The sequence below is a fragment of the Miniopterus natalensis genome, chromosome 7, assembly GCF_054644295.1.
Source record: "Miniopterus natalensis isolate mMinNat1 chromosome 7, mMinNat1.hap1, whole genome shotgun sequence".
NCBI lineage: Eukaryota > Metazoa > Chordata > Mammalia > Chiroptera > Miniopteridae > Miniopterus > Miniopterus natalensis.
Window position 1 is genome coordinate 44763185 of NC_142087.1, and position 25747 is coordinate 44788931.

Below are 25747 nucleotides of genomic sequence, written 5' to 3' on the forward strand. Positions count from 1 at the left end.
TAGACAGTGTCCCTAAGGAAGCCCAGGCATTTAATTTATTATAAAAGACTTTAACATTTCAAATATGTCAAAGAACTGAAAGACACCATGTCTAAAGAACTAATGGAAAATATGAGAACAATATCTCACCAAATAGAGAATATCAATTAAAAAATAGAAATTATATAAAAGAATCAAATAAAAATTCTGGTGTTAAAAAGTATAATAACCAAAATGAAGAATTCACTATAAGGGCTACTGTGGACTGAATTGTGCCCCTCCCCCCCACAAATTCAAATGTTGAAACCCTGATCCGCAGTGTGGCTGTATTTGCAGTAAGGAAGTGATTAAGGTTAAATGAGGTCATAAGGGTGGAGCCCTGATCCAATAGGATGAAATGTGTCCTATAGTATGGCCTTAAAAGAGGACACATGAGGAAGCTCACTTTGTCTCTCTGCCATGTAAGGACACAGTGAGAAGGTGACTATCTGCAAGCCAGGAAGAGGGTTTCTTACCAGGAGCCAAATTGATTGGCACCTTGATCTGGGATTTCTAGCCTCCAGAACTGTGGGAAAATAAATATCTGTTGTTTAAGCGACCTAGTCTACAGTATTTTGCTGTGGCAGCCAAAGCTAAGACAAGGGCTCAATAGCAGGTTTGAGCAGGCAGAAAAATCATCAAACTTGAGGAAGTTCAACTGAGATTACCCATCTGGGGAACAGAAAGAAAAAACAAACAGACTCTCAGAGATATTTGGGAAACCAATGCATCAACATGTGCGTAATGAAGTTCCAGAAGAAGAGGAGAGAGAGAGAAAAGAGGAAAAAATATTTGAAGAAATAATGGCTGAAAACTTCCCAGATTTGATGAAAATCATTAATCTATACATCTAAGCTCAATAAACTCCAAGTATGATAAATACAAGAAATCCACATACAGAAACATCATAGTAAAGATGCTTGAAAGACAAAGATAGAGAATCTTGAAAGCAGTATGAGAGAAGCAGTGCATCACATACAAGGAGTAGAAACCATGGAAGTCAGAAGACAGTGGGATGACATTTTCAAAGTGCAGAAAGAAACATACTGTCAACAAAGAATCACATATCCAGCAAAATGTACTTCAAAAATAAAGGAGAAATGAAGACATTCTATTATAAACAAAACTAAGAGAATTCACTAACTAGCCCACCCTCCTTATAAGAAATACTAAAGGGAATCCTTTAGACTGAAATTAAAGGGCACTAGACAATAACTTAAATATGCATAAGAAACCCAGCACAGGTAAGGGTAACTACATAGGTAAATATAGAAGGCAGTATAAATATATCTTTTGTTTATAACTCTTTTTTTATCTCCTATCTGACTTAAATGACAACTGCATAAAGAAACAATTATAAATCTGTGTTGGTGAGTGTACAATGTATAAAAATGTAAGTTATATGACAAAAGCACAAAGGAGCAGGGGAGGAAATGAAGCAAATGGAAACCAAATTTTGTATGCTACTGAAATTAAGTTGGTATTTATATAAATTGTCCAGCATGGGCAAATCCATAGAGACAGAATATAGCTTAGGGGTTGCCTGGGGCTGGAGGTGGGATGGGTAGTAACTACAAATGGCCGCAAGGATTCACTAGGGGGAATGAAAGTGTTCTAAAATTACATTGTGGTAATGGTTGCATGCCTCTGTAAATTTACTAAAATTTGTACACTTAAAATGAGGAAATATTATTGTCTGTGTACCTCAAGCTGTTAAAATAGAAATTAAAATTATATAAGTATTATATTAATGTGTTAATAATAATTACCATTTATTAAATGTCTGCTATATGCTAGGCACTGTGTTGAATACTTTAAGTACATTATATCATTAATCTATTTTAATCCTCATGATAGTCCTGAGAGATTAGGAATTATTACTATGGCCCATTAAAGAGATGTGGAAAATCTTCAAGGAGGCAACAGAATCTAGAGGTTAAAAGTGCAGGCTTTTTATGTGAAAAGATACTTAACATCACAAAATCACTAGAAAAATGCAAATTAAAACTATGAGACACCACCTCACACTCATTAGAGCAGCTACAATAAAAATTTTTTAAATTAAAAAACCAACAGAAAATAACAAGGGTTAGCAAGGATATGCACCGTCGGTGGAACTGTAACACAGTGCAGTTGCTGTGGAAAACAATTTTGAGGTTCCTCCAAAATATTAAAAAATGGAATTACTATATGATACAGCAATCCCATTTCTGAGTATATATCCAAAAGGAGTGAAAACAGGATTTTGCAGAGATATTTGCACACTCACATTTATCACAGCACTTACAATAGCCAAGCAGTAAAAACAACCGAAATGCCTACCAACAGATGAATGGACAAAGAAAACAAGGCATCTACATTGAAATATTATTCCACCTAAAAAGGAAGGAAATCCTGCCACAGGCTAGAACATGAATGAAACTTGAGGACACTGTACTAAATTAAGTAAGCCAGTCACAAAAACTAAATACTACATGATTTTGCTTACAAGAGGTATTTAAAGCACTCAAATTCATAGAAACAGAAAGTACAATGGTGGTTGCCAGGAGCTGGGAGGGGAGGGGGCAGAGGGGGAGGAAACGGGAGTTATTTCTTAATAGGTATAGGGTTTCAGTCTTGCAAGATGATAAAGTTCTAGGGATCTGTTGTACAACAATGTGAATAGAGTTAACAGCATGTAGTGTGCTTTTAAAAAGGTTAAGGTGATCATTTTTATGCTGTATGTTTTTTACCATAATAAAAAATAAAATAAAATAGTATGAGTGTGCGTGAGCAAGTAAAGATTGCACTTCTGTCACAGTTGTGTACACAGTGATCTGAGCTGCATGACTCGGCCAGTATCCATATGACTTCTCTCCTGTATCTTTCTCACTTAACTCTGTGCTTACACAAACAAAAGTTCATTTTAAAATAAGCATAACACTGGAAAATTCTATTTCATTTTATTGTTCCTTATTTCCTGCCTTCATTTTTCCCCCTTTCGTGTGGCTCTCTCTCTTCTTGGAAATAACCCAGGACATCTGACTTCTGAATGTAAATTCAATATCTTACACTTACCTGTCTTATTTTCTTTTCTGTTAGATATCTTAAGTGTCTTTTCTTTGACTCATTCTGGGTGCCCTGCCTCTTTGAAACCCCTGGAAGTGAGCTTGCCTCTCTGTTTTCACCTGTAGGGAAACTTCAGACATGCCAGGAGCGGTGCCCCGGTGACTCGGGAAGAGCTGATGACGGTGCTGTCTAGACTGGAAGATGTGCGCCTTCGAGGCCTCTACTTCAGCGAGACCCAGCGGCTCACCCTGAGCGGGGTGGGGCTGGAGGAGGCCTCTGACACAGGGAGTGGACGTAGAGCACATAATGTGGAGATGTGTGCCTGCCCCCCTGACTACACTGGTGACTCATGTCAGGTAGGAAATTCTCCTGTTCCATAAAATTCCCCCAGGGCACTCCTGACTGCTGTCCAGCACCCTGGATGGTCTGAGGCACTTGATCCATTGTACAGGTTTCTGTTCTTACCTGGACTACCTTTAGGTATTAAATATGAAAAGAAATCACAATGTCTCAAAATCCGTAGGAAAGCCACAGGAGCCCAATAGGTCCTGGGGGTTGTAAAAATCAGGACTTCCCCAGAGGTTGGAAAGAGCCTGCAGTCAGCACCCCAGTATCTGAGCTACTGCTTTCCCAGTAGCTGACCCAGGGTTTTCATGACCTTCTCTAATCTAGCCCCCCCTAGCCCCGCCCCAGTAGAGTTATAATCCCAAGTATATCCTCATTCTTTGAGGAATTCTATCAAATTCCAATTTTCTAGCTTGCAGCAGGTCTCACTTGAGGCCCAGCCCACCTGACCTGTCCTCAGGTGATTAAAATGTGCCATAAAATGAAACGATTTCATATCTCAGAATTTAAATCTGTTTTCTTCCTAAAGGGGGGGGGGGGGGGAGAAACACATTGATTAGTATAGTTATTAGGAAATAATTATCATTCTGTGTCATAGATATCCTTCATTCTCTCTCCTGATGCCTTGATAGCAGAAAACCTCAAGGTGATCTGCACATTAGAGTTTTGTGGGGGTTTTTAAATTTACAAACATATTACCTGCAGTGGTTTTCTGGGGACTCCTGTTTTGTAACATTTAGCCCACAGGTGCCTACATTTGTCCACCTTCCTTCTATCTCTTTTCTAGCCCAATTAAATAAAATACATAGCTCAAGGGAAAGAGTGGAACCTCTGGATTATCACCCTACAGCCCAGGGCGTGTTCTTCGCCCATGACTCAGCCTGTGATTTACAGCTGCCCTAGTCCGCCAGTGCCGTCTGGCTGTGAGGCGAGGTGGGTAGAAGGTGATGCCTGCCCCACCTCGCAGGGATTAGAGAGCGGTGCGCTTCCCGGTGGAACTGTTATGTGTGCTCTCTCACAGGCTGACTCATGGGTGAAGTTTACAGGTGGGGCCTCCTGCCGCAGACAGCCTGCCTTACCTGAGTCAGGCGGGCCTGGGCACCGAGCAGGAAGGGCTGGTATAAGAGGAAGAGGCAGAGGTGTGTGTGCAGCCAGCAGGACGCCCAGGGACCAGGATGCCCCCAGCAGTGAGGTGGTCAGCCCAGGGTGCGCGATGGCTGTGGATCTTCTGGGCAGCCCTGGGGCAGTGTCTGGGATACAATTCACAGCAGCAAAGGGTAGCTTTTCTTCAGCCTCCTGGTCAGAGTAACCTGCAAGCAAGTCTTGTGGAGTTTAAACCCAGCCAGGTAATGTCCCTTTTACATTTTGGTTCGGGAGGGGGAAGGGTTTCCAGCTTTGTGACTTTTTAAGTTAGGGTGATAAATGAGTAATGGGTGGGCTGGGGGAGGAGCCCATGGCCTCCCCCTCCCACTGACTGGCAGTGTTTACTGCAGTGCCTAACAGACTGCTCTCCTGAGTTGTTAACCGCAAACCCTATAAACATCAGCCCCCTGGAAATGCCGAGACAGCTAAGAGTTCGAATATTTGTGGGATGTTAATATGCTATGAAACTTTGTGCCCTTTCGAGAGTAACCCAAGCCTCAAGAAAAAAAGTCCAATGCCTATAGGTTTTCAGATTCTGCTTGGAAGAAAAATTATCCATAAAGTAAAATTTTAGAATCAGTGAAATCTGTGTTTTAAAAAAGTGATGAGATCAAGTTTGTATAATACCTACCAGACAAACTTTACTTTGCCAGGCATTAAATACTTAATACATTCTGTTTCTCTTTCTTTAAACTTCCTGGATGTTGCATCTATATTCACAGAGAAACAGATCCTATAACTCCGGGTATAGCCTTGGAAATCTGATAGAGACATTTTATCATTTGTGCTATAAAAGTTTATTGGAAAAGTTATCCTGAAAAATTATCACTTAAAAAGTGATTAGCTGAAAAGCCCCTTTGCTGAAATAATATATTAGCATACATTCACTGTCATTTAAAGTAGGTCTTTAATACATTCTTAATACTCAAACTGCACTTTATGTAAAATGTGAAGTTTGTGTGCTCTGTAGAGGTGAGAAAATGATTATACTTCAGTAACTGACAAATGTTTTATCTGAGAGTCACAGGACACACAACTCTTGCAGAGTACTTCTGATTCAAATCAAAAGCAAATTAGGATGGATGATTTAATTTTAATCAGGATAGACTGTCCTTTCCTCCCAAAGCATGTTTAATTAAGGCTTTTACTTACTTGAGTAGGTTGTCGCAAGCGAACCTGATATACTTAATTATTTGGGTAGTTTGTTCTTTACCAAATATGATTATGATATATGTATGTAATGTGGTATATGGGGATAATTATAAGGTACTTGCCCCTTATTAGCAGAGATTATCTGTTTGCAGATATGATCATACTATCGTCAGCTGAATTTCGCTCAAACCTCTCAGTTGTGCGTTCAGCTAAAGAACATTCCTTTCATACTTTGATTCTCCTTTAGACAAGCCTATTCATATAACACATAAAGTAATCTCATTTTTTGCAATGTGTTCTTTTGCCTAAACATGGTTTCTGATAGCTGAAGGAAAAAGGATATTGAAATTGTAGTCTTTTATTGTGTACAATATTGTGGAAGAAGCTCCTAGAAGCAACTGGAATAGTCCACTCTGGGGAGTACAGCCCTATCCCATTGGCTTCTTCCTCTCCCCCATTTGGCCAGGGTGAGACCTTTATGGCCATGGATGAATCAGGATGAACAGTTCATTTCAAGATTTCCCTGCGCTGTAGTTTCAGAGTCTTACAGACATACCTGCTGTTTAAAGAGGATTGGAGAAAATATCTTTTATCTTGAAATAGTAATTTTTCCTGATGCTTTAAAGACAGGGCATACAGCAGACCAGTGAAGGAAACCAGGGACAACATTTTATTTTTACCAGTACACTGATTTGCTCTGCCAAAGTGATGAAAATGCCTATAATTCTATTTAAAGACACAAATCTAAATAATTTTTAATTGCTGGTGTAAGAATAATTGATTTTTTTTATTGGGGGCTTTCTTATCTAGAATACTTTTAAAAAGTATATCAATTCATCAAAAAAAGTATAATTCTTTTCCTCCATATGAAAAATGATAATCTGTGTTACACTGAAAAGAGACAATATACTGGAGATAGAAATAGTCAAGACGCTATTGAACAGGAGATCACAGGGAGGAGGTTTCCCGGAGCTGGGTCTTCGTGTGCTCGGTCAGAACCAACTATCCCGCAAACTTCCGCATGAGAACACAGCACGCTCCTCTCCCCTGGCTCTCTGTTCTGCCCATCGCTGGTGACTGGCAGTGACATGATTCCACAGTCCAGCCATGACTGTGTAGGTCCCAATGAAGACTCCTTGTCCCCACCCCCATACTGCCTCACCAGCCAGCCCAAATCCATACTTGGAGAGGGAATGGCTACCAAACAGAACTTGAACTTGAAGGGTTTTGCTTAGAGGCCCTCCCTATTTAGACGGAGGTCTGAGCCCTTTGCTGTTTCACTGCTTCCCCCATCCACTCACCCTTGAAAGGACTGACATGAGGAGAGCAAGCCACGTCCACACCCACCCTCCAAACCTCCCCTTTCTCTGGATTCCCCACCACGTCTCCCACTGAGGCACAAACACACACACATATTCCCACCAGGGTGTGGAAACAAAACAGGAGGTGACCAAAAAAAAAAAAAAAAAAGCAAGTGGGGCTGGCTAGTGTTTGAAAGTAGAAATTCACAGAGACTAAAGGAAAAAAGATTTGAAAGGGGAGTGCTTGATAGTCAGAATTGTCACATGCTTTGGATGATAATTTTCTTTCTTTGTTTTGACGGAACACTTTGTTTGAAAACAGAGATGTAGCCCCGGATACTATCGGGATAACAGAGACTTATATGGACGGTGTGTTCCCTGCAATTGCAACGGACATTCAAATCGATGCCAGGATGGCTCTGGAATATGTATTGTAAGTACATTGATGCTATAACACTACCAGCAGGCAATCTATGTCTCCCTTGTCCCCCCCTGCTGGGCCCTGAGACATCAAATGTCACCTCCAACCAAACCCTAAGTGGAGGCTCCAGCATTATCAAGCCAAGTAATTTTACACTTCACTTTTTCCTCCATTTTAACACGTCATCAGAGGAGAACACTTGTCTGAACCGTTAATTTACACCTTAGCGTCTAAATCTCTGCTTCATTAAATGATATTAATGGGTGGATCCTGGACTTAACTCTTGCCAGGATCTAATAAATCTCAGTCATTACTGTGGGCTCCAATTTTGTTGGGTGGCAGGAGGTTGTGGGAGGGGAGCGTTGCGACTGTTGGATGAGCAGTAGCTCAAGAAAACCACCAGAGGAGAAGGAGATGCTAAGAAAGGCTTGCTGTGTACACTCAGTCAGGCACAGCCTTCCACAGCTGACAAGGCGAAGTGGGTTTATGTGGGAAGGCAGACCAGGGGCCATCCCTGCCATCTATGGCTTATCCACTGGAAAACACTCTTCTTCTGGAATATTTTAGAAAATTCTCCCATAGAAAATTCGATTCTCAGGAAGCTTTTCCTTTGTATCCTGAAGCAGAACATTTTTTTATTCTGCTGACTTCCTTTTCATCAGAGTTTCTCTCCCTGGGAACCAAGGCCTCCCCAGTTAGAAAGAGAATGGACAGTTCCAAGGAGAAGAGAGAGCGCGGGTACCTGCAGGAACACAGAGCCCCCCACTTAGGTTGTGCTGGGTGGAAATGTGTTCTTCTGGCATGGCTTTCCTTCGCAGTGTGTAATGCGACGAGAGTGTTTCACTTATTTGAGTTCCTAGACTGCCTTAAGCCAAGTCAACATGTCCCAGGGAGCTGCTTCCTCTGCAGGATGGGACAGGCCAGGACAGGAAATTGTTGTAAAGAACCAGAGAGAATATTTTGTAGGATTTTAACCTTATAAGTTCAAAACAAATAAAAGACATTGAAAACTACCATTTTTCAGCTCGTACATATTCTTATATAGTAGTTTATATTTGATAATGTGTGTTGTGTACAACACAGGTAGATGCGTTAATGAAGTATAAATATTTATCCTGTCTGTGAACCATTGCTAGATGTTCAGTCTACTTAGAAAAGCTGCCGAAGAAGAAAGGGAGTTTTCTCTATAGTCCGTTTACCTAGTGAAAGGATCACTAGTGAGAGTTATAATTCACATGTTTTAACCAAACAGGTTTTCTTTTTTTAAAAATTTATCTTTATTGTTGAAAGTATTACAGATGTCTCCCTTTTCCTCCCATTGACCCCCTCCAGCCCACTCCCGCTCCCTCCCCAGGCCTTCCCCACATTATTGTCTGTGTCCATGGGTTATGCGTATATACATATAAGTTCTTCGCTTAAGAGATTAACCAAACAAGATTTCTTTCCCATTTCCTTTATGACTCTGTCTTCACTTGTCCCTAATGCCCATGCAGCTTCTAGAAACTATTCATTCAGGAAACCCTTACTGAGCATTTGCTCTTGTGGGAGGGACTGAGCTAAGTGCTGAGGTTGAAACCATCAGACATAACCCCCACTCTCACTGGCGTGCTGTCTAGTGGAGGATGTGTGCGTGCACACATGCACGGACACACATCCATTCACACACACGTACACACACACAGGCACGGAGCCCGTGTCTGCACTCACTTTCTGCCTGGTGGCAGAAACCGAGAGCTGACACTACTCTCAAACGTCAGAGGCAGCAGCCCTCATTCTCAAAGGGCAGTAATGGGGAAGCCAAGTTCCTTCCACTATCAAATGGGCTGGCTGCTCTCAAGGGCCAAAATCAATTTCTAAAATCTGGGACCGTCACACATGTGCAAGTCTCCATGTCTTTTCAAGAATAACCTTTCACCCAGCCAGGTGTGGCTCAGCGGTTGAGCATCGACCTAGGATCCAAGAGATCGGGGTTCGATTCCTGGTCAGGGCACATGCCCAGGTTGCGGGCTAGGCAGCTGATCAGTGACTGTCTCATCACTGATGTTTCTTTCTCCCTCCTCCCCCTCCTTTCCTCTCTCTGAAATCAATAAAGATATGAAAAAAAAAAAAAGAATAACCTTTGAAGTTTGAAAAGAAAGTAACCCAACTCCTTGCCAATAAAGCGGGATGTGTCCAGTTGAGAGGCAGGAGTAGGAGGTGCTGTGGCCTTTTGGTGCCACTGGCCGAAGGGACCTGTGATGATGATGGCCCCCTCTCCACTGACGCCCTGCTTCCCCCTCTCCTCCCTGCCCACTTTCCCTCCTCTCTCCCCATGTCCGCCTGTTTCCCATCCCCCTTGCCTTCCCGTTTCAGTCACCCACATCTTCCTCTCTGTCCCCATGTTCCTTCCCCTTTCTCTTATCTTCTTCCTTCCATTTTCCTTCTTATTTCCTGCCACTGAGCCCCTTCCCTCCTTCCCACAGAATGATTCACGTGAAAGCCGCAGGTCATGGTGCCTGTCCAGCTGCACCCTTCCGCCCTTGCACTTCACCCTCCAGGCTACCAATCGCTTCACGTGGCCTGCCCGTGCTGCTGGGCTCCTGCAAGACTGGGGATCTGTGCACACTGTTCCTGGCACCTGGAATGCCCTTCTCTCACTTTTCCACCCAGCTAGTTCCTCTCCTTCTATTTTCCACGCAGGAGGCATCGCCTCCAAAAGCCCTTCCTAAGGCTCCTCTTGCTTTAGGGAATGGGGCACATCTTTTTACTTTTCGCATTGCATTGTATATGTCTGTCCACAGGGTTCTGTCTGTCCGAGTCAGGTGCCAATCTGCTTTTGCATCCTTGTATCTAGCATAGTTGAGCATAGAATAAATGCCCAGGAGATGTTTGGTGGTGTGAAATGGAGCTAGGACGGCACGTGTTGAGGGAGTGGATGTGGATTCATTCATTCACTCACGCATTCATTTATTCACAATGAAGCACAGGATATTTGATAGGCAGATGCCTCAGATTTGCAGGATTGATAAAGACAAATTCTAGGGTAGATGCTCTCAACTGAGGGTGAGGGGCTGTTTGAGACATGCTTACAGGACTGACAGGTGCTGATCCTCTTCTGTGACCCTCTCCCTTTCCCCCTCTGTGGAGGACCAGTATTCAGGGTGTTTTTGGTAGACTACAGATGACCTCACTGCAATTCTTGTTTCTCTATGTTCTTGCTTCTCTAGTGTTTTCAGCTCAAAACTAAGTAGTCACAGGACTAAAATATATCTGTTCAGGCATGTCTTCTTTAAAATTGGCATTTGGAAAGGAAACTAATGAATTCAAAAGATGGATATTTTCTGAGAGAGTCAGGGCCACCAGGCAAAGCAGAGGTGGAGGAAGCCTTCAGCACCTCACCCGACACCCCTGAGAGACCCCTCTGTGGATCCGACACAGCCCAGTGTAGATTTGTTCCTACAGTGTTCGTGCCTACGGGAAAACCCCTCACAGCAGTGACATTTTGGGAAGGAGGGAAGGATTCAGGACAGGGGTGAACTTTCTGGTGATCAAATGTTTACATGTAAGCAGCTTCGTACTTGAAAGACCCACCTAGTTTTCTGATATGCTTACTAATCCCTTGTGTTTGTAGCACAATTTTCTAGCTGGACAAAGTAGAAAAAGAGATTTTAACATCTTAGTGGATTGTGTAATTCTCAGTTATTCAAAGGTTTGTGAAGGATAGATCTGCTTAAGCTGAACAAACCGAGGACCTGTGTGACTGAAGGACGGTCTTGGCTGTTCAGAGCAGTGCCTCTCCCACTTAAGATAGTCTGCATATTGTTTTTCCCAACCTGATTTCAGATATTACTTTAAAACTCACATCCACTAAAGTTTCCTACTCAAGTACTGCCCCTGCGTACAGAGGTATCATATATAAGAAAATTATTTTTTTAATTTTTTATCTTTATTGTTGAAAGTATTACAGATGTCCCCTTTTTCCCCCAGTGATCCTCTCTACTCCACCCTCTCCCCCCACTCCAGACCTTCACTGCACTATTGTCTGCGTCCATGGGTTATGCATACACACATATAAATTCTTTGGTTAATCTCTTCCCACCCACCGGTGCCTTCCCTCTAAGAATAAGTACAATTTTTTAGACTGTACTTATTCCAGGCTTTATCATTAACACAATGTATCTCTGAGTTATCAAATGCCCACAGTAAGAAGTGTTTGCCAGGCTATTTTTGTGCATTAAGATCTTTATTACTAGAATAAAGCCAAGAAAGGTTATACTGGGCAAAAAGTCCACAAACTAAGTAAATTTGACACAATCCACTCAGCTTTGTCTCAGTAGACTGCATGTAGACTGCATAGTTGCAAAGTTGTGTCATTCCAGTGCTTTACTGAAGAACAGCTTTCACTAGGCATTGACTTTCACATGCACATAATTAGATTCCCATAAACTCAAGTGTAGATAAAATTAATGCTTTGTTTCTTTGAGACATTGGAATTAAATTAAGTGTTTTCTTAAGATAATGATGCAATTTTTGTTGTTTTAACAAATGTCATATGTTAAAAACTTATTTCAATTTTATTGCTCTTCAGTATATCATTGTAAATTATGAGTTAATCAAGTTAATTTTCATAGAAGCCATTCTAAGGGACAGAAGGAAAAGGGCAGGGGTTACATTTGCTGAGGCCCTGTTATACTTTCCCATCACTACCGTACTTTTAAAAATCCTCCCAGCAACCTTGGAAAGTGGATATTATTCCAACTGTACATTTTAAGAACATTAGAATTGTATGTAAATCATCTACCAATAAAGTTGATTTATAAAAAAATGCTGAGCATCAGAAAGGTGAAGGAACTTGCTCAAGATCTACAGCTACGAAATGACGGAATGGGATTTGAACCCAGCTGGTCTCTCTCCACTTCATACCTCCCAGCGTTAAACACCAGATAGCTGATGGAAGGACACTTACCTTTTTTCTAGCACCAACAGTGATTGGATGGACAGGAAAAATATATGGTTAGAGAAACTGCTATCACCATACAGAGACAGAGGACCTGAGTAATAATTGTATGAGTAATTAAGATGACACTGTTCTCAATAGTAATAAATGTAATCGGCTGCTATTAATTGTATTGTTTATCTGCCCCAAGAGCTGCCAGCATAACACTGCTGGGGAACACTGTGAGCGCTGCCAGGAGGGTTTCTATGGGAACGCCATCCAGGGATCCTGCAGCGCCTGCCCCTGTCCTCATTCAAACAGGTACTGTGGAAGCTTGAAAATAACCTATTGAGACAGGATGTAGGTTGGCGGTTGCCTAGGACTGGGGTGGGGGTGGAGGGAAAGTGGGAAATGCATGCTAAGGGGTATGTGACATGGCACTTCTTTGGGGGTGATGAAAATGTTCTAAAATGGACGGTGGTAATGGTTGTACAATTCTGTGACTATACTAAAAGCCATTGAATTGTACACTTTTAAATGGGTGAATTGTATGCTATGTGAATTCTCTCAATAAACAGTTATATAAAAAAAGAGCAAACAAAAAGTGCAAAACAAAGCAAACAAAAACAGTCTTTGCAAGCTGTACACTTCTGGGTTTTTCCTTTCTCTCTTTCCATGTGCCATTCGTTCAATGACTAAACAATCATTTACTGAGCACCCATTACAGGGCTAGGCCTTAACCCTATCTAGATGCTGGGGAAGCTGCAGTAAAAAAGACCAGCAAAGATTCTGATCTCATGAGTATGGATGGGGAGAATTGTCCCACTCAATAAATATGTGCATAAATAAATAAGAAGAATGCTTTCAGAAAGAGATGGGTTATGCAAAGGATTAAAGGGTTATTCGATTGGCAGTGAGCAGATTCTTTAAAGAGGGTGATAGGAGGGTTTTCTGGAGCCCTTGGGCAGGGACCAATGAATGATGAGGTGGAGGAAGCCATGACCAATATCTTAGCAATGCAGGTCTCAAGCAAGGAAAAAACAGAAGAGAAAGCCCCTGCGATAATGTGTTTGTGGACAGTGAAAAGGCAGGAGTGGCTGGAGTGTGGTGTGGGAGAGTGGGGCAGGGGACCAGGCTGGCGGGCAGGGTTCGGATCCTATAGGACCTTGCATGCTGGAGTAAGACTCTTGGATCTTACCTGCCGTGTGATGGGAGCCACAGGACAGTTCTGAACCACAGCGTAGTGTGACCTGCATCCTCATTCACTCCCAATATGGCCAATAGGTTACGCAAATAGAAAGCCACCTTTTTTTTTTTCATAGTAACCCATGTTTTGTTTGGACTTGGCACCTTGCCGCATTCTTGCTCCTTATGGCGTGTTCACTGTGGGTCCAGCAAAATAGAACATCTAAGAGAAGCAAGAAAATCCGGAGATGCTGATAAAGTATCAGTAGTACACATGCCCTGGAACAAGTATGGGCCACAAGGCAGACTGAGATGAGCCTAGCAGCAGAGAAATTGGCTAAGTCTTAATTTTACCAGAAGCCTCTTGCCCAAATGTGGCTTCCCTGGAGATGCATATTTGAAAAGTTCACCCTGCTTTGCTATCTATGGACTCCTTAAACCTGCCCAGTCCTGCAGCTTTATTTGTAAAGAGATCTATCACCTTACACCAGCCCAGACTTGTTTGAACAGAAGCTGGAGAGAGTAGAAAGCAGTGAGGCTTCCACTGGGTGCTTGAGAAAAGCTTTTCATCTTAGGTGGCAAAGTGTATTGTTATCCTCAAGGTCAGCTTCCAGATTCCATGCAGTTGAAGTAACCACTTCCTCAGACAAATCAATGAAACCCTATTTTTATGTAATTCTCCTTCCAGCAGTATTAGTACTGCTGACAAATTTCTAATGGCCCCTTTAGAGCTATAACTCTATATTCTCCCAATAGGCCAAGAGAAGCTTCCCAAAATAAGATTTTTTTTTTACAAGCAATTGATAAATGGAGTTATTTCCCCTCAGATTTACACAGTGAAATGTTCAAAGCACAGACAGACATTTCATAAGGTAACAGGGCTTTTTCATGATCTCTTCATTTAATAAAAAAAAAAAAGCTCAGATATACACCCATTTAGAACTAAAAGAAGGGGAATTAAGATATCACACCACAGTTTGACTTGAAAAATGTAACAATCATTAGCTAAAACACACAGGTGGCAGCCATGCCCTGGGCCTCGGTCCCTCTGGGGCTCTGAGGGCCTGGCCTCTCCACCACCTTCCCTTCCCAAAAGGCAACATGCCCAATGTAAAAGAAATACAATAAACAAGGGGAAAATGTTCTTAAAGAATCAGAGCTCTCTGCTCTTTTGTTTTGCCTAGACTTGTTTTATTCTTTCCTTGTTATTTCTGGGAGAATGCTGTTGTAATCATCTCTTCCAGAGTGAGTGACTCTGCTCCGTCCTATGGGAAGGAATGTATATCTTCAGGCCAAAAATGAAACAAAATAAATGCCTTCTGTCCTTGTTCACCAAAATGTGCCCAGTGTCAGCTGAAATAATTCATCGTTATCTCTACAAGTCTCAATGGGCAAAATTTTCTTCACAAAAAAGTAGCCAGACCCTTGGTTTCCGTTTTCACTTACTGCAAGTCAGTTCTTTGTGGCAAAAAATAATGAGCGTAAAAGCCTATATCGATTCATGTTTTCACTGGAGCTTTGTTCTGTCTTCCTTCAAGCTTTGCCACCGGCTGTGTTGTGACTGGGATTAGCGTGCAGTGCTCCTGCAAACCTGGATACGCAGGAACACAGTGTGAAAGGTGGGTGCTCCCTCCCCCTCCCCTCCCCTCCCCTCCCCACCCCACCCATCCTGCAGGTGGGGTGGGGGTGGGCTCTGCAGGCTGCTGCAGGCGCTCAGGCTGCCGGTGGAGCTCTGCCCAGTCGTGGCTCAGAACTAGGGGTGGGGCTGTTGGTTTCCACGGGATGGAAAAAGGTCTCTTGGGAAAAATACAAGACTGCTCACTTAATAAATCATTAACTTTCGTTTCTTTCCTATTTTGTACGTGTTTCAGAAACTTGAGAATAAAGTCCAATATGTCATAGCCCTATGTACTCCCCAACATACACCCCTATATGCTCCACCCCCATGGGCACCCCTACATACTCCTTCCCCTTCATGTGCCTATATACCTCTTTCCCTCCACATGCCCTGCACCTTCCTCCCCCATACATATCCCTGCAAACCCCTGCCTCCATATAAATGCATCCCTACCTACTCCTGCCCTACGTATACCCAGCCCTACCCCACGCACATTTCTACTTGCCTGTACACACACACAAGCTCTATGTACTCCTACATGCACATACATATCCATATCCACAGCCATAGATGCTCCTACACACACACACACACACTCCTCTATATCCCCACACAATATTTCATGATTAGCTACTATACCCAGGATGCTGCCAAGTATTGTGAAAACTATAGAACGTATTTACAAGCTAGCTGGGAAGATAGCACACATATATTTGGAAAAGTAACAGTATAACAAATGAATCATATGGACGACATGTTTTTAAATTTAAAATGACTTTATCATAAAATCAATACATATTTATTATAAAAATGATGTAATGCGGGTGAGCAAAAAACCAGTGAGGCCCACCGCACCCCTACATAGCCCACTACATGCCTGCGCACTTGCAGTCCAATTCATAATCATTTTACCTATGGAAAACCACTGTTAAAAGCTTGTTGTATATTCTTACAGATCATTTCTATATGCAGACTTTTTCTTAAAAACAAAAGTAGATTCCTATTTTACTTTCTGTTTTGACTTGTTTTCTCACCTAATAGTACGTTAGTAATATCTTTCCATATCAGTAAGTATTCATTGATTCAAAGCAGAATCTAAAGTAGATATTTTTAGCTAAATTTTTGTATGCATAAATTCTCAAGATATAATTATAGACTTGGATCCCTGGGGTCAAAGGCTAATAAATTTTTCAGGCTTTTGATACATTTTGCAAAATTGCCCTCCAGAAAAATTGCATCTGTTTACATTTCTATGGGCAGCAAAAGTAACTCCTGCCCCCAGTGGATACTAAAAATGGTCAATTTTTCAAATGTTTACCAATTTAATAGGGAAATAATGAATGTCTTTTTAATTTACATTTCTTTTTTAAAATAATCAGATTGGGCTTTTTCATATACTTAGTGACCATTTATAAATCTTATTTTTTGAATTGCTATCCAGGTCTTTTACCCATTTTTTTCTAGTGGAATTTTCAAAAATTTTTATTGGTTTGTACATTTTTAGAGGAAATTAATCCTTAATACTCAACGTTGCAGATGTTCTTCTCTGTTTATTTTCTGTTTGTATGTTTTTTATTTTGTTTTTGTCAATTCCAAATATGCAGCAGTTAAGTTATACTATCTTCATATCTATTCTTTTATCCTTTAGAATTTCAGCCATTAGTGTCATGCATAGAGAGGTGATATAAATGTTTTGCATATTTTCTTTTGGTCCTTTAATGGTTTGATTTCTTGCATTTAAATCTTCATGTTGGTGAAAATTTAGAACCTACCTTTTGGTGGTATTGCATCTTATGTGGTAAATAGATTTAGGGTCAACATATTAGGCAAAAATGGACCAGAGTTCAAATAACTTTGACCATCCCAATATCCCATCTCTCAATAATCTAGGGACCATGTTGCATGAAATACATGTAGTGCTTGGATACACCCCAGAACCACAACTCAGTAGGGTGAGTTTTTCACTCTAGGAGAAGGAAACTAGACCAACTGGGGAAGGAGCAGATTCCCAGCCCTCCTGCCATGCTCACTGCAGGCTGTGGCTCATTGAGTGGATGGGCACAGACACCCCAGCTGTTTTTTCTCTTACTCTCACCTCTCATGCTCGTTCCATTTTTGCCAAGTACCTTTAGTTGAATTCACTAAAGCTAAATGTCTGTATACAAAATTCCCATATAGACTTGGGTTTGTTTCTGTGCGTTTTATTTGGTCCTTGTGCCATTATCACGTCTGTATCATTTCCGAAAGTATAAAATGCATTTGAATGAATATTTGATTGAGCAAGACTCTCCCTGTAACCCTTATTTAGAATATTTTCTTTGATTATTCTGGCATGTTGTTTTTCTGGATAAACTTTAGAAAAGTTTTACCAAATTTCAAAAAAACAGAAAGTTAATTCAACTGAATTTTATAATAAGGCGGCGCCTCTCTAGACAGGGGTTATCTGAAACATCTTATGGAAAAGGTGGGCCTTAATTAAATGGGTTGAAGGGATGACTGGAACCCAGTGGAGCTGCAAGGTAGGAGTAGAAAGTGGCTCAGATCAGGAAAGTAATGCAAGAAACGACCTAGAAGATACCTGCCATGGGTGGAAGGGGGTGTTGTTGGGGGGAGTGCCTTATTGGAACTGTCTGCCAAATGTCTGAAACTGTCCTATAGTAACAAGCAGCAATTCAGGTTTCTTCTATTTTCCACTTCAGCAAGAGAAACATATCCCACACTTGCCTCACACCTATTACCCATTCTTTTCTTCATTGAAAAGTATATGGAGATCTCAGTATATATCTGGTGCTGTGCTAATCGCTGGAGACACATTAGCAACCAAAACACAGACTCTGCCCTCAGGGTTTTTACAGTCTAGTGGTGGACTGACATACACACAAGCTGTTTAAATAGTGAGAGAGAACATAACTGGGCGAAGTCGGGCTGCAATAGGAGAGAATCCGACCATCCTCGAAGGGTGAGGGCTGGAAAGGGCAGCTATACTGAGACAGCAAGGTTGAGTGTGGTGAATGAGGGTCCCTTTTCTCCACACCCTCTCCCACACTTATTATTATGTGTCTTGTTGGGAACAGCCATTCTAACAGGTGTGAGGTGGTGTTTCATTGTAGTTTTGATTTGCATTTCCCTAATAGCTAGTGAAGGTGAGCACCTTTCCATATATCTGTTGGCCATTTGTATGTCTTCTTGGAGAAGTGTCTGTTCAGGTCCTCTGCCCGTTCTTTAATTGGATTGTTTGTTTTTTTGGTGTTGAGTTGTATGAATTCTTTACATATTTTGGATATTAACCCCTTATCAGAATTATTCTTAGCAAATATCTTCTCCCATTCAGTTGTTTGCCATTTTGTTTTATTGGTGGTTCTTTTGATTGTGACAGAAGACCTGACTTTGGGTGGTGGGCACACAATGCAATATACAGATGATGTATCATAGAATTGTACACCTAAAACCTATATAATTTTATTAACCAATATCACCACAATACCTTATTTTTAAAGGGTGGGTAGAGTGGAGAATGGGGCTTAGGAAGATCTTCCAGGCTCTGTGATTTAAAAGTTATGAAACCCCCACCTGGGAGAGACATCCTAATTCAGCCCTCCTTATGGTTCTTCACAAACAATGAAGCAAAACAACAATGGGCTGGATGAGACATTCATCTGCCAGGCAGCTGATTTGAAAAGAGAAATTCGTAATTAACAGTTCTTATTTCAGCTTAATTTGTTACATTTGCTGTCTCAAGATAGCAAGCTATTGTTTCTTTAAAATTTTTAAAGACATTTTCACAGGTAAATGCCATTTTAATGTCAAAATTTTTCATTTGTTAAATGTTTATTGAGCACCCTCTCTATGCCAGGCGTCAGTCCTGGCAGAGTCGTTAACTGTGCATTGATAAATACAAGGACAGTTAGAGTAAAAGAGGAATATATGCAGGAGCTAGTTGGGCAGGGAGGGAGCAGCCAGTCGGGGGGAGAGGGGAGGAAAGGCTTCCCAGCACATAGCCTGCTCTGGGGATTGTTCCCTCAGCCACCCCTGATTTCCATATCGATCAAACCACTGGCTCCTGTGTGCAATTTATTCATCTGCCATTCGGCTCTAGGGATAACTGAGGATTCTGTCCTGGGTGTCAAGGAGGAAGGGAGCAATCTCTGCCTGCATCCCACTCACATTCTCATTCAAGCCATAAATATCTCTGTGCTGAGACACATTCATTCTTGAAAATCTAAATCAACCTTCCTCTGATAGGGTTACAATATCCTAAACAGGGAGCCAGAGGTTGAGAAAATTGGGTGGAATAAATGATGTGTTCATTGAGTGTTTCTCTTCTTTTCTGTATTTTGTGTAGGTGTGCTCCAGGATATTTCGGAAATCCCCAGAAGTTTGGAGGTAGCTGCCAACCATGCAATTGTAATAGCAACGGCCATTTGGGCAGCTGTGACTCCCTGACCGGAGGTAAGATCAACTCATACCTCTGTTAACCTGCATTTATCAGACTAGTATAAAGTAACAGGTGAAGAACTCAAGCAAACATTTATAGGAAGCACAATGCCCAATTCCAGCTAGCAAATTGTCCCTTTATTTTGATAACCTGTGGAATGCTGAGGCAGTATTTTCAACTTTGGTGAATAACTTACTTCAAGTAGGTTGTTGGGGTTTTTTAAATTGTTTTTAAAACTCAACTAATTATAACCAAAATAACCTCAGACCCTATTTTGATAAGGTTATCTGTCACATCAGCGTTCTTTATGTATCTAAAGAAGTCAAAGTATTCTCTCTCTAATAGCAATAAATGTTCTGGGATGTAGGTGGTACAATTGAGATGGATATTACATATCAAGGAAAAGGTAACTACTGGGAATTAGTGGGTTCATTAGGAAGGACTTGAAAGAAAAGGGAAGACTATGCTCTCCCCTCTTTGACAGAGAATATTAATGTGATTTCCTAGGAAAATGCCATTGACATAGTGTAATGCCAACCCCTTAGATAAAGTCTGTCACTTTATAGTTACAAACAAAACCCTGAATGTGTAGATTAGATTTGGTAAAGTGACTGTTTCCAAAGGAAGGAAGAGTGAATGAATTATTATTAGTCCAGAATGAAGTGCCTATTTTCATGCCTCAGGGCCTCATCCTTGGCTCCATCTTCAATATCAACTCAACACTGTCGATTTGAATGGAAATACAGTTATCAGATGACACAAAGTTCAGAGAGAGCAAAATGTCTCCTGCAGCACAGTTAGAATACAAAAGGGTCTCAACAGCCTGGAATAACGGGCCAGTTCTAACCAGACAAAATTATGTTAGGGATAAGCATATGGCCCTATAGTTGAATGGGAAAAAAATCAACCTTTAAGTCTGTGGTAAGTGAGATGTAACTTAGTAGTAGGAGGTGTGAAAAGACTAAGACTTTCATTAGCAGTAAGTTCAGTGCTCAGGAGAGTAATGTGGCTCCTGAAAGACACCTCACACTATCTTCGCCGAGTTCTAGTGTCTAAAACCAGGTGGTCTCCCATTCCCTGGTTCTCTGCTCCTATAAGTCCTCAGGTGGGGTTTGTGTCTTTAGAAGGCAATAGACAAGCTCCAGCTTGTTCGGAAAGATGGTAAGACTGCGAAGGGACTTAGAGTCATGTCACATGAGGGGGGGTTAACAAACCAGGACAGTGAAGAGAATACTTGGAAAGCACATATTTGAAAGGCTGGTGTGTGGGAGAAGGGTTCGTTGTGTACTGTGGAAGGAGGGATAGAACCTACACCAAAGAGTGGAAGCTAGAGGGAGTTCTATTTTAAATGATCTTAGGAAAGAAGCGTCAGATGTTTAAAGATGAAAAGGACTTTTAAAAGGAACTGAGTTTTGCTGTCATTGGAGGTATTCAAGGAGAAGCTTCAACCTTATGCCCAGTTTACTTGTGAGGTTAATATCTTTCCCCTCTATTCTAATAACAAAAATAGGCAATGTGAAATGAAGGTGGTAAATATTGTTCCCCAAATGGAAGAAAATTCTCACACGTGAGACTTGTTTGTTCCTGTGAGCTTTTTTCCCTCTCTTCTCATCCTTCCTTTTTCTTTCAATTAATAATGTACAGATTGTGTGATGGCCAAACTCAAACTTGTTGAGAAAGTTGCACTGATATATCAATGATGCACTTAAGTCAAGTCCCCCACAAACTGTTCCAGGTGCTATGGGAGATTGCAAAGGAAACAAAACATCTTTCCTGGCTGTGAGGCATTTATGGTCTAATTGAGGAAATAAAAGTGACATGACTACAAGAATGAGCAAATGATTTAAAAAAAAATGAGTAAGAGACACTTAGGATTATATATAATAAATGAAAATGCGTACAAATATGTATAAAGGAGACATTGATTGTCTTTGAGTGGAAGGATGGAGGGTGTTTTTATATTCTTCTTCTGATTTTCCCAAATTTTCCCTAGTGAATTTACTTAACAGTAAATGTGGTTTAAAATATATGCATATACACACAAAGTGTGGAATGTTGCCTGCTGCCGAGACCAAACATGAAAACATGTCTAGGAACTTTTCAAACTTCGCGTCTTCCTGTGGTGATGTTCGATGATTTTACAGAGGGAAGTGAGAGGGTGTTTCAGTGTAAGAATACATGGTATGGGGGGGAAAATGTGGAAGGGGGTAAACAGTGTGCAAGGATGACCAGTATGCTTTCCTGGCTGTGCCTGAGACTCTCAAAATTTGGCTTATATTTATGGAAGTTGGCAGTGTGGGTCCACTAAAATTGTGTGCATATCTCTCTCACAGCATGTGTCACACTGTTGCGTAATTTGTCTGCCTCCCCTATGGGACCATTAAGCCACAGAACAGCAGGGATTTTTGTCTCGGTATCTTTGTATCTTCTGCACCTACCACAGGCCCATAGTGCACAGTGGATGCTCAAAGGTGCCCAATGAATGTTTATTGAATGTTCCTGAATGGTATTGGAAGAGGCTGTCAAATGAAGAAAGCCTCAACACTAATGACTAGGAGTTTTAATTTTATAAGAATGACATGACCCTTTATAGAGAAGAAGGTGAATATAGAATCAGAGAGGCCACAAGAGAAGTTCCTACAGCAAGACTGCTGGGAGATGAGAAAGCTCCCTGAGCAGTGGCACAGGTCGGGGAAGGAAAGGGAAGAGCCAGTGATCATGGACAGTTTGGTGACTAAAATCTTGCAAAAACTAGCTTTTCTGAAAGCCAAATCAGAAAACAGATTATGAGTAAGCTTAATAACACTACCTTCTTTGGTTATGCCTTGGGTCAGAATGCACAAACCAAGAACCCAAAGATGGCAGCCCAGGAGAAGAATGTGATGGTGAGTAAAGAAAGCACCTTTCCTTTCCCAATTGTGCAGTTTTGCTTAAGATATGTGAGCCCCAATCTGGAACATGCAGTTTCCAGTCTGGGAAAGCTATGTGGGAGGGGGGAGGAGGGAGGAGGGAGGAGGAAGACTAGTTAAGGTCAAATCCAGCCTCTGTCAACTAAGAGCTATATGACCTTGGGCAAGTGACCTTCTCCAAGCTTCAGTTTCACCATTTGCAAAATGGACATAATAACTAGGTCAACCTCATTAGAGTTTTTGGAAAAATTCTTGTAAATCTCTTGTCACAATGCCTGGTAAATAGCAATAAATAACTAAAAGCTATTTATTATCTTTCCCACATATAAAATAAGCAACAATTTGCATATTTTGACTCACCAGGCTATTTACCCTTGCAAGAAGATTCACCAGTTCTTCTTTTTTTCCAGTTTTATTGAGATATAATTAACATATAACATTGTGTTAGTTTAAGGTATACAACATAATGATTTGATATACATTGCAAAATTATCACAATAAGTTTAGTTAATATCCATCATCTCACATAGTTAGAAATTTTTTTCTTATGATGAGAGCTTTTAAGATCTAGTCTTTTAGCAACTTTCAAATATGCAATACAGTATTATTAACTATAGTCACCATGCTATACATTACATCCCAGGAATTATTTGTCTTATAACTGGGCCTTTTTTACTTTTGACCACCTTCAACCATCACCACCCCCATTTCTAAAATTTTTAAAATGCATCCTGTCTAGACACCTCCCTTTCTCAGAATCCATGGCCCTCCCTGACAAGTCTAGGATTGTGATGTTTGCCTGTGGTGACCCACATGCATATTAACTGGGTTGTATAGTCCTTGTGCTCTGTTTGCATTCCTGTGGCTCCAGCCTGCAGAACACTTGCCTTTGATTGTGGTCCCTACAGATTGTGACAGCTGTGTTATGACACTCTTGAATGACCTGGCCACCATGGAGGACGAGCTCCGCTCAGTCAAGTCGCAGCTGCAGGAGCTGAGTGCCAGTGCGGGCACTCTGCAGCAGATGGGTCACTTGGAGACCCAGACCAAGGACCTGAGGGTAAGTAGCCTGTGGGTCCAGCATGATGCTGGCCCACATTAGATATGTGTTGAATAGATGCAGCATGAATGAATATTCCTCAAGCAGGAAAGGAGGGCTTCACTCCACTTAAGGTTCAGGGGGCTTTCCTCCTTCCTCTAATCTAAATGAAGATTGGATTCTTTTTAATTGAGGTATAATTGACCTACAATATTGTATTAGTTTCAAGTGTATAACAGTGATTCAATGTTCAAATACATTTTGAAGTGATCACCACATAAGTCTAGTTACCTTCTGTCACCATACAGTGTTATTACGGTACTACTGGTTACTTTCTCCATGCTGTTTGCTGCTTCCCTGTGACTTATTTATTTTATAAATGGAAGTTTGTACCCTTTAATCCCCTTCACCTTTTCTGCCCATCCGCCCCCTCTCTTTGGCAAACAGCAAAAGATATACATTCTCTGTATCTGTGAGTCTGTTTCTGTTTTGTTTTATTTGTTCATTTGTTTTGTTATTTAGATTCTACATATAAGTGAAATCATACAGTATTCGCCCTTCTCTGTCTGACTTATTTCATGTAGAATAATACATTTTTACTGATGGGAAGTATTAGTAAATACACAAAACTAACACTTCTGAATGAACATTCCTTACTTACTGAATGTTTCTGGGCCAGTTTTTCTCATGGAGCCTTCTTGCATTCAGAAGACTCAAAATCACATTTGTGTAAAATTGTTATTAATTCTTCTTTAAATGTTTGATGAATTTTTCCAGTGAAGCCATGTGGGCCTGGGGTTTTCTTTGTCGGAAGTTTTTGTTTGTTTGTATATTTGTTTTTAAATAAAGCATAAGTTCAATTTTTAAAAATAGATGTGGGACTATTTGGGTTATCAATTTCTTCTTGGGTGATATTTGGTAATTTGTGCCTTTCAAATAATTTTTCATTTCATCTAAGTTATCAAATGTATTGACATAAAATTATTCATAATCTTCCCTTATTATTCATTTAATATCTACAAAATCTGTAGTGATGCATTCTCATTCATCCCAGATATTGGTAATTTGTACTTATCTCTTTTTTCTTTATTATTCTGGCAAGAGGTTTGTTAATTTAATTTTTTTATTTCACTGATTTTCTCTGTTGTTTTTCTGTTTTCAATTTTATTGATTTCTTTTTTCATTTATATTTTTTCTTCCTTCTGCTTGCTTTGGGTTTAATTTGCTAGTTTTTACAGATTCAAAACCCTTCTTGTTTTTAATATAAGCATTTAATGCTAAATATTTCCCGAAGCACCACTTTAGCTTCATCCCACACATTTTAAAATGTTGTGTTTTCATTTTTATTCAATTCAGAAGATTTTCTAATTTCCCTTGTGACATGTTTTTGATCCCTGAGTTACTTCTAGTGTGTTGTTTAATTTCCAAATTGGGTATTTTCCAGATAACTTTCTGTTATTGATTTCTAATTTAATTCTGTTGTGATCAAAGAACATACTTTATATGATTCCAGTTCCTTTAAGTGTGTTAAGATTTGTTTCATAGCTCAGAATATGGTCCACCTGGGAGAATGTTATATGTTCACTTGTAAAGAAGGTGGTCAAGAGGGTGTCCTGAGAAGTAATGGGGTCTAAAGTTCCTCACAGGGCAAGAGTCAAGCTCACCCCATGAATTAAGGCTGAAAAAACAACCCTGAAATTGCCCAACGCTCATTGTTGGGAATAGCTACATGAAAACCTAGGAAAGCTACAAACTTATAGCTGGGACCTGGACAAGATTCACAAACCAGACTCTGTACTAGAATGTGACATCCTCAACATCACCATAGTATATAAGTCCTAAACCGCCAATATAAGACCTGGTCCTGGACTAGAGGGTGGGAGTGATGATAACTGTAAGATCACTGGACAGGACACACAGAGTGCAGAGAGGAAAAGCTCCCACTAAGAATGAGCTTGCAGACACTGTAATAGACAAATAACAATAAGAAAGATAGCTAACAGAAGCAGCAGTCAAGAGATGAGTTCCCTTTAGATAAAATGAAAATCACAGGACAATCTGAACAAGAAATTTAAATACCAGAAACCAAACAAGAAGAGGTGGATATGAAAAGGTCCAATTAAAAATCATGGAAATGAAAAAATATATACTCATTGAAGTAAAAGAATTCAATAGATGGGATAAAACCCTAAGCTAGACATAGGGAAAGAGGCTTTGG

The 25747-nt window shown here is 40.7% G+C and overlaps 1 protein-coding gene across 2 annotated transcripts in view; it reads left to right on the forward strand.

Annotated features, from left to right (window-relative positions):
- The window catches only part of LAMA3 (laminin subunit alpha 3), a 186157-nt gene that overhangs the window by 117240 nt on the left and 43170 nt on the right, over positions 1-25747 (forward strand). Inside the window, exons 38-44 of one of the 2 annotated variants that reach the window (XM_087819001.1) lie at positions 3192-3422; positions 7330-7440; positions 12555-12664; positions 15067-15147; positions 19489-19595; positions 22416-22466; positions 23399-23550. In XM_087819001.1, coding sequence (XP_087675127.1) covers positions 3192-3422; positions 7330-7440; positions 12555-12664; positions 15067-15147; positions 19489-19595; positions 22416-22466; positions 23399-23550 — 843 coding nt within the window. Of the gene's footprint in view, positions 1-3191; positions 3423-4568; positions 4758-7329; positions 7441-12554; positions 12665-15066; positions 15148-19488; positions 19596-22415; positions 22467-23398; positions 23551-25747 lie in introns of those variants that run through there. The other variant, XM_016211528.2, reaches the window with a different exon arrangement.